An 8,761-nucleotide genomic window follows, 5' to 3' on the forward strand; every position below is an offset into this window, starting at 1 on the left:
GGATCACCGTGGCAGCGTCGTCATGATACCCCGAGTGCAGAAGAAGCACATTGACTGATAGCTTCCTTCATCTATATCGAATACGGCAATACCTTGCGTAGAGTGTTCAAAGACAGTCAGCAGAGGGTGGGTCTATCACACTCTCCTGCTGTTGCGAGCGAAGTCCGCTTCCGACTCTTGTCTCCGATAGGGAAGCTCGATTTCGAGTCTGAAATGGACCTTGAAATCCCTTCTGGTAGGACATTTTCAACACGGCTAAGGTGCAATGTAACCGAGAACTCCATGCTACATGATGTTTTGCGGGATAAAGTCGTTACTCCAGAGCACCTTGACCGTCGGGCCGGCCACGTTGGCAGTGCACCTAGGAGGCGTCACTACTGCGATTTTCTGCGCAGGATCGAAGCTCCACTCATGAAAGATCTCGAGAGTTAGTGGCTCGAGTTTCTGTTTGTATGATGTGTTCATATATCAGTGCGTGCTGATTCAAGGGACGATGCACACGGGTGATCGTTCTAAACTGTAAGGTTCATGGTTTGTCTTGTCACACCAGCCTGCTGAAGCATGGACCGTTTCGCGTCCAGGTATCAGCTGACGTCGGGGATGTCAGGCGGTTACTGCGCACTGCACGTCTACATACTGATTGCTCGGCTGGGTGACAGTCATTCAGGGACAAGGCACAGCCTCACCGTAAACACAGGCTGCGCGTAGACCAACACTACATAATTATACGGGGCGTCGCAGCAGCCCCTGTCCTGGTTCCTTTCGCATAACATCAACAGACGCCCCTCGGTTATCCCTACTACCATGTCCACCTCCGAGGCTATCACCAGGCTCACATTGGATCCGGATAACGCACGTAACACAACTATTACCTGGGAGGATAGTACGGTCGCCTACACGGTGCAGACCGAGATGAGCAATCAGGGCACCACGATGCGCATTTGCAAGGCAGGCGGGTCACCGGTCGCTATCATACAGTTCAGGGCCCGGGGCTCTCCTTTCAACCTGGTCTCAGTTGCGCTGGGAGACCAAGAGCCGATTGCGATCGGCAAGTGGCTGAGCACCAGCATGGTGCCCTTCCGGAAGTGCGTCAGCTGTGATTGGCACGAGCGCGATTTTTGATGTCCAGCGTCCCCCAGCCATGCGTCGTTCAAAGATGACTCTGGACGGAAGTACAAGTGGAAAGGTACCGGACCTGGAGAGTCGCTTCAGGTTCGTCCTGCATGGCGATGTAGCTGACTGCTATTCACTGTGCATTCATCAGCTGTTCGCCGAGGACGACGACTACAAAGAGTGCATCGCGCGCTTCTACTATTCGAGCAAGTCATGGAAGACAGATCCCCCTACAACAATCCCTGCGACACTCACGTTGTTGCCTCGTGCGGAGGAGATCCACGATTTGGTGGTCGCTTCCTTCCTGTACTTGGAACGTGAGAGAAGAGTGAAAGAGGCGGCAACCAACATTCGGGCTGAGGTCAATGTCATAGCGGGAATGCAGGCATCTATGTGTATCAACACGACGTGTTAATTCGCCATGTATATGGACCCGGTTGCAACTTCCCGCCGGATCTTTGTGAGCCATCTGTGCAATACACTGATTATTACGTCTATGGATACATGCTCTATTGCTGTCTCAGTCAAAGCAGAAGTCCATAGAATACGTTCTCCAGAATTTGATTACAATCAAACCCAATTGATCACGCGCACGGAGCAAACGAAAGCAGCGGATGATTGGTAGTGATCGGGTAATGACCGGTGATCGAGGACGACGTCACCGCTTGCGTCGTGCTCTTACTTGTCTACTCCTTGGCGTCCATATCTCCACTTCTAGCTAGGTTAGCATGTATTACATCGTTTGTACGGTGCTCCTTTCTCTCAGGCACATCGCCCTTTGGACGAAGCTTGAAATCGACCCCCATTGTCATCTGTAAAAACAAAACAGGTGTGCCCGTTCACGACGCACCTTGCATAAAGCTGACCCTCGCTGTGTTAGGTTGCAGAAATTTGTGCACGGACGAAACTAGTCCACCACAGGATATCAGAATGAGTGAAAGCCGTACCCCACAAGACGGCCTGATCCTCGCCATAAATGCAGGCTCCTCGTCGTTGAAGATATCGCTGTTTCGTAAAGTTAATCACCCGAGCGAGTACGGCAAGCCTAACGATTGGGTGGACCTCCTTCTTGTATCTAGCATCACGAACATCTCGTCGCCTCCCACAAAGTTTACGTTCCTCCTCGTTTCACACTCCCAAGGCCGCGAGGCCAAGAAGGAACCTATCGACAATGTACATGACCACGCGTCGGCATTTGCGCATTTCCTAGACTACCTGAAGAAAGAGAGTGCAATTGACCGTTCAGCAGTGGTGCATGTGTGTCATCGTGTCGTGCACGGCGGTGACTACTTCGAACCTGTCATCATCGACTCCGATAGCTACCACCACATCGAGAAGCTATCGGACCTTGCACCCCTGTGAGTAGGACTGCTACCCCTGTGGATGGCGTACCGAATGCATGCACAGCAGTATATCCGCATAGCTTTCACACAGATCCATACATTCGTATCTGACCAGCGAGGACGTGTCATTTGACTGACGCGATATTCCTACAGACACAACGGTGCCGCGTTGTCGGTCATGAAGGCCTGCATCGAAGCACTTCCAGATGCAAGCTCGATTGCGTATTTTGATACCTCCTTCCACCGTTCAATCCCCCTCCACATCGCGAGCTATGCAATCAACCCAGAAGTCGCACAGAAGCGCGGACTCAAGAAGTACGGGTTCCACGGGCTCAGCTGTACGTTCAGTCATACAACGCACAATATATGCGCGCATATACTCATTTACATGTTGGCCGCAGACGCATATATCCTGGGTGCCACTGCACACCACCTCCAGCGCCCCGCGTCCGCGCTCAACCTCATAGTCATGCATCTCGGCTCCGGCGCCTCTGTCTGCGCAATCCGCAACGGCACATCGCTCGACACGTCCATGGGGCTCACGCCGGTGTCTGGCCTGCCGGGTGCGACGCGTTGCGGGGTGATCGACCCGTCGCTCGTGTTCCACTACACGAACCGCGCGGGGCGCATCACGCATGACCCGAGCGCGGCGATCGACGTGCGCGTCACGCAGGCAGAAGATATCCTCAACAAGCAGAGCGGGTGGTGCGCGCTCACAGGGACCGCGGACTTCAGCGAGATCGTGCGCCGCATGCGCGACTCGGCCGGTGGGCAGGAGCTGCGGGACTGGCAGGGCGAGGGCAAGTGGCGTCTCGCGTTCGAGCTGTTCGTGGACCGGATCGCGGGCTTCGTGGGCCAGTACTACGTCCGGCTGGGCGGACGGGTGGACGCGCTCGTGTTCTCGGGCGGGATCGGCGAGAAGAGCGTGGAACTGCGAGAGGCGGTCGTGCAGAGCGTGGGGTGCCTCGGGTTCGAGGTGGACCCGCATGCAAACTCGCATGTCACTGGTCAGGGTGGGGTCGTGATCGACGTAGGGAGGAGCAAGAACGACAAGAAGGTCCTGGTATGCAGGACAGATGAGCAGGTATGTCTGACCTCGGTCCCTCTATCACAGCTCAATCACACTCATCTCGGTGATGCATAGCTTGAGATGGCGAAGGAATGTGCTCAGACAGACGAGTTCTGGAAGTGAGCTAATAACTTACGCTGGCAACATGCATAATTCCCACCATTTATGTGTTGGGCCAATGCAAGCTGATCATGCGTGGCGCTACCGACTATTCATATCTACAAGGTATCCTGGTTATAGTGTCATCCTGAGGTCTAATTTCTGGATGCTAGTAATCAGTCGTCTCAGGATCTCTAGGTTGGCTTGATTGAGATGTGTGCCTGCTGTTCCTCATGCCTTAGGCCTCCCCGCCCCTCCTGGTCACCGTGGCTGGCGGAGAATGGTATTATACACTTAACAGGCTTGATGATCTCCATGCTCCGGTCGGATTGAGCGTTCGGAACAATAACCTCTATTACAAACGGAAGGTGTCAATGTCGTCTGCGCTCAGTCGTTTGTTGCTGAATTTAGAGGATGATGACTTTGACGCCCGCGAAGCCCTGGTAACCTCCATGGGGCGCTTGCGGCCTAAATATATCAATTGAATATTAAATACCATGTACGAGGCAAGGCCTTGGGCGATGATTCCGACATGCTCATTGATCCTGTCTAAGTATGTTGTACGCCTGTTGGAACAACCCGACCAGATCTGTCCTATCTGGCCTTAAAGCCCAGTGAAAAATAGCTCTGAGCTGATCGACGCTGGTGTGAGCTCATATGTGTTATCGATTGCCATCCGAGCTCTTATGCGTTGATCAGAGCACAATATGTGACTCACGTCAATGTCTCGCGGACGCCATTAACGTTGTGCTTGGCCTGCTTGCACTGCGCGCGTGTCACTGTACGAGTTCTAACATGAATTGTTTTCCGCATGTGCGCATAGTTCGCGGCTGCCCTGTTTCCCTCCTGATTCCATGGCATCCTCATCGAGTAACTACCGCTGGTGCAACGAGCCTGTCTGATGCAGTCAGTGCTAGCTATACTGGATTAGCTCGGTCAGCTCGACACATTCAGTGACTTTGTTCATGGGGATGAATACATCAAAGGCGAAGAATGTCAACTCGTTTCTGTATCCAGGCCTGCATCATCTCGGTGCTCTCATGAACGAAGGCCTGCCCGTCTGGGATCCATTACGTCAGGTACACTATCTTTCGTAGCCTTCTGACGTCACTCTCTGCCTCCACAGGCGCCCGGTCTTCCTCTCCCCACGTCTCTGCGCTCTTCCTTTCCTCTCCCCACTGCCATACACACTCACTGCCCCCAGTCCGCGCAAACGACGTTAAAGCTGCCTACACTGCCTATGTCTTGTCTGACAAGGAAAATGGAGAGATCACGCGTGAAACAACTGCGCGGGGCCGCATACAATCCTGGTGCACATATTGAAGGCTCACGAGTGAGAGCTATACAGAGTGACGTTGGCTTCAGTACGAACTTAAGGGGCGGACTCGGTAAACACATATACAGAGTTGTATCTAAGGTACGTCAGTATTATAGTATGGGGCGAATAATGCGCTAACGACTCGCTTCAGTACGACCTTAAGGAGCGAACTGAAGCCTGCTCGTGTCCACGATGCGAACACTCTATCGAACGAAAGGGGACCCGAACTGTATAGTACGCCATACAACGAGCAAACAAAGTCCGAGTCGCGCCATTGGCGCATCATCGCCGGACGTCTCAACGACTTCTCGAAGGGGTCTCCGACGAAGCCCGCGCTAAGGCTTGCGCTCTGACAGTGCAATCCTGCTGATTCTTTGTTACACGCACAGAGTGCGTGTGCCATGGTTGCACAACATCTCATCTGAAGGGTTCATGCACGAAAAGATTGCGCAGGCTCGCGCACAATCTTGGTACGCAAATCTTGGTGTGCAATCCTGTTGATTTTATGCAATATGGAGCTCTAGCTCTGCCCCTTGTGTTTCTGAGTATCCCCCGCGCTACGGTAGGCACGACCGCTCTCCTCCTCCGTGATCATGCATACGAGCGAAACGGGGCGAGTGCTGGGTCCGCTCGCATAACATCGGGTGGACGGGGTTCAACTCGGCTGTTTGACAGAGTGCGACGTGGGCGCAAGAGGATACCATGGGACCATGGGATGGGCTCTCAGCTGGCACGGTCAGCGTTGGTACGTCCCCTTTACATTTGCCGTTTGCCATTCTGCTGATCTGTGTGTACATATTGCTCGTCTATCTAGCCCATCTGCACCCCCTACGTATCACCCTCGCACTGTCCCTTGTATCCGCACTCCTGTCATGGTAAGCTCTGCACCATGTTCGCATATTTAGAATATTCCCGCTGACCGCGTGTCCCCACACATCGCGCCGCAGTGCGCACGAGGAGGTGGAGGTGCAACTACCAGGCGGATGGGTGACGAGTGCGAGGATCAGGTGCGCAGGGTACAGAGAGCGAGTGGAATGGGGAGCGGGGAGCAGGGAGCAGGGAGTAGGGAGCGGGGTACGGGGAGCAGGGAGCAGGGAGTAGGGAGCGGGGTACGGGGAGCAGTGTTATGTACTCATATGGACGCATACCAGCGAGGATGTTCGAATTAATATAATATGCGTTGATATGTGCTAGTCGATTCGAACATACTCACACATATCGCGACACACTGACACAGATAACGGTATGTGTTTTTGCCATTTAGTATGTTACGATATGGGCAGGTATGTGTTTTGGGGCCCTCGGACCGACGCATACCAGCGTCGATCAGCTCAGAGCTATTTCTCACTGGGCTTAAAGGATGGTCCTACTCCATCTTATGCTGTTCAACGCAGTTACGGTCTCATTCATTGCCAGCAGTCCATACCTATGCAGTGTTCGGAGCTGGTGACTTGTATGCAATGACGACAAAAGTAAAATGATCCGATGCAGTGACTTATATACATGGACGATGCGAGATGCACTAGTACAACGAAATTTTGAGAGAGATATTCTACATGAGAACGGAGATCAGCATCTACATCTCTAAGCGAAATCGACGCGACGATGTCTGGAGGAGCGGCCACGAAGTCCGTCGTCAAGAACTAAGAAGCCACGGGGCCCTGAATTACGATAGAACAACATGAAAGCGCTGTGAGAACCTGAACGAGTGTGCGGGGACTTTACGCCGCGGATGAGGTGTTGGCGTCGGGATGGGGCGAGGAGAGCTGCAGATTTTCCATCGCCAAGTCGAGAGGATCGGGCGCGCCGGCAGAGTAGGCCTGCGCATTGGTCGGCTGCTCGCTCGCCGCCGCACCAAAGACAACCTCGGGACTCGTGCATGCCGATACTGCGCGCCGCATGCCCGTCGACAAGAACGACAGGCCGACCTGGTACGAGGCTGCGAACACGGAGCTTGTCAGCGATCCCGCTGGTTCTGGCAACGAAGCCACGCGTCGTCTCACCATTCATCCAGCCGAAGCCCTCACGGGGGACCATCTTGAAGTCGACACCTTGGTTGCCATACTCGGCGTCTACGAGGTGGGACAGCCGGACGGCGTCGAACTGTCACACATGACGCGCCCGTTAGGTCTCGACAGAACTCTCTGCACCGGGGGCGCGGCGGGGGGAACCAGATGTGTACGCACCTTCTCCGGCACCACGCCGTTGAAATCCACGAACGCAGTCGTCATCCTATCAGGTGTTCCATGAGTTGACTGACGGCTGCCACAGCCTTTGCGCGGCTGCAACTCACATGTATAGCCACCGGTACGCCAGCCTCTGGGCATCTTCCAGGTACCCATACCGCTCGAGCCCGACCCACGTCATGATCTGATGCGGTGGCCTGGGAGACAATTCAATTCAGTACAGCGCGCGGCATCGCGTGTGGGGGCCACACTGACCAGGCAAAGCTAAGGGCCCAGACATATATCTATATCAGCACCATGACGCAGGGAACATGCGGAGAACACGCACGGGTAGTCCCATTGGCGGTTCGGCCTGTCAAGCGAGATCTTCCCGCGGGACTCCTCGGTCCCAGAAACGAGGCCACCCAGCACTTCGAACTTCTTCAGCGAGTGCGAGCTGCGCAGCGGCGGCGTCAGCGGGGCAATTCAGTCGCACGCAGATATATATACGGGCGCGAGAGGCAAACGCACATCAGCTTCCAGCACTGCTCCTCGCTCGCGCACCCCGCCCAGAGCGTCCAGAACGCCGTCACGCTCTCGTAGAGGATCTGCTTCTCCTGCACGGTGTCGTAGTCAAAGTACAGGCTCTTGCTCTCGTTCCAGCAGTACTTGTCGATCGCGCGCTTCCGGAACGCCGCGCGCTCGAACCAGATCGCGCTCGACTGCGCCTTCGCGCGCGAGCTCGCGCGGTGCGGGCTCGCATACGCCGCGGGCGACGGCGGGAACGGCGCGAGCGGGAAGTCCTCCTCGAGCTCGAGCTCGTCGTCAAACACCTCGCGGATCGCGGTCCCGATGTCGATCTCGTACTTGTACAGCAGCGCCTGCAGGTCGACCGTGCCCAGGTTCGCGCAGCGCTTCTCGAAGCGGTACGTCGTGTCGTGCCCCGACTCGCGCACGGAGCGGTCGTGCAGGAAGTACTCGTCGAGCGCGGGCTCGCGGATCGCCCCGTCGTTGTAGCGCTCGCTGAACTCGAGCACCGACAGCCCGTGCTTCGCCGCGTACGGCTCCAGGACGTGCGTGAAGTGCGTCGCCTCCGTCTCGGGCGGGATCCCGAGCCCGTCCGGGCGGTACCGCGAGAGCCCCGACTTCGGGTCCATGCGCGGCTCCGCGACCCACACCGTGTGGTACTCCTTAATCGCCGCCTGGATCGCGCGCTTCAGCCACGCCCGGTTCGCGTCCATGTCGCTGCGGTCCAGCTGGTTGTAGATCTGCAGCGCCATGTCCGTCAAGAACGGCGGTTGCGTCCGGCAGAGGTAGTAGCTCCGGCTCCCGTTCAGGATCTTGCCGTAGTGCTTGATCTCGAAGATGAAGTGGTCCACCATGCCCCTGGCCAGGTTCACGTACCCGTCCACCAGCAGGCCGAGCGAGATGAAGTACGAGTCCCAGTTGTACAGCTGCGTCGGTCGTCGCTGTCAGCGCACGCCCGACAAAGCGCGCGATGGCGCCACTCACCTCGTTGAACCGTGCTCCCGGGACGACGAACGGGATGCCCTTCAGCGTCTTGCCGCCCTTCCCGTCGCTCACCTCGTTCATGGCCAGCGCGAGGATCCCGGGCTTGTGGTTCAGGCTCTTCACGAAGTGCGGGTCGTCCGGC

At 55.9% G+C, this 8,761-nt stretch overlaps 4 protein-coding genes across 4 annotated transcripts in view; 3 read left to right on the forward strand and 1 right to left on the reverse strand.

Annotated features, from left to right (window-relative positions):
* Positions 1–804: 804 nt before the first annotated feature.
* On the forward strand, positions 805–1,528 carry POSPLADRAFT_1061417 (hypothetical protein; the record flags this gene model as incomplete). The annotated part of the gene is made up of 3 exons (XM_024481375.1): positions 805–1,085; positions 1,140–1,212; positions 1,265–1,528. 3 exons carry the CDS (start codon positions 805–807, stop codon positions 1,526–1,528), a joined length of 618 nt encoding a protein of 205 aa, XP_024334531.1.
* Positions 1,529–1,748: 220 nt separating this feature from the next.
* Positions 1,749–3,648, forward strand: POSPLADRAFT_1049941 (hypothetical protein; the record flags this gene model as incomplete). Its single annotated transcript, XM_024479881.1, has 5 exons — positions 1,749–1,770; positions 2,069–2,471; positions 2,610–2,794; positions 2,858–3,486; positions 3,601–3,648. The coding sequence occupies 5 exons, from the start codon at positions 1,749–1,751 to the stop codon at positions 3,646–3,648; spliced, it is 1,287 nt and encodes a 428-aa protein (XP_024334532.1).
* Positions 3,649–5,644: 1,996 nt separating this feature from the next.
* Positions 5,645–6,043, forward strand: POSPLADRAFT_1061419 (hypothetical protein; the record flags this gene model as incomplete). Its single annotated transcript, XM_024481376.1, has 3 exons — positions 5,645–5,687; positions 5,757–5,817; positions 5,890–6,043. 3 exons carry the CDS (start codon positions 5,645–5,647, stop codon positions 6,041–6,043), a joined length of 258 nt encoding a protein of 85 aa, XP_024334533.1.
* A 373-nt stretch (positions 6,044–6,416) lies between these two features.
* The window catches only part of POSPLADRAFT_1174275 (glycoside hydrolase family 37 protein), a gene marked incomplete at its 5' end in the record, with an annotated part of 4,838 nt that continues 2,493 nt past the window's right edge, over positions 6,417–8,761 (reverse strand). Inside the window, 6 exons of the mRNA XM_024488282.1 lie at positions 6,417–6,881; positions 6,946–7,045; positions 7,129–7,174; positions 7,236–7,325; positions 7,457–7,564; positions 7,639–8,561. Coding sequence (XP_024334534.1) covers positions 6,664–6,881; positions 6,946–7,045; positions 7,129–7,174; positions 7,236–7,325; positions 7,457–7,564; positions 7,639–8,561 — 1,485 coding nt within the window. The 3' untranslated portion in view covers positions 6,417–6,663. The remainder of the gene's footprint in view (positions 6,882–6,945; positions 7,046–7,128; positions 7,175–7,235; positions 7,326–7,456; positions 7,565–7,638; positions 8,562–8,761) is intronic.

The sequence above is a fragment of the Postia placenta genome, assembly GCF_002117355.1.
Source record: "Postia placenta MAD-698-R-SB12 unplaced genomic scaffold POSPLAscaffold_17, whole genome shotgun sequence".
In the NCBI taxonomy this organism is placed as follows: Eukaryota; Fungi; Basidiomycota; class Agaricomycetes; order Polyporales; family Adustoporiaceae; genus Rhodonia; species Rhodonia placenta.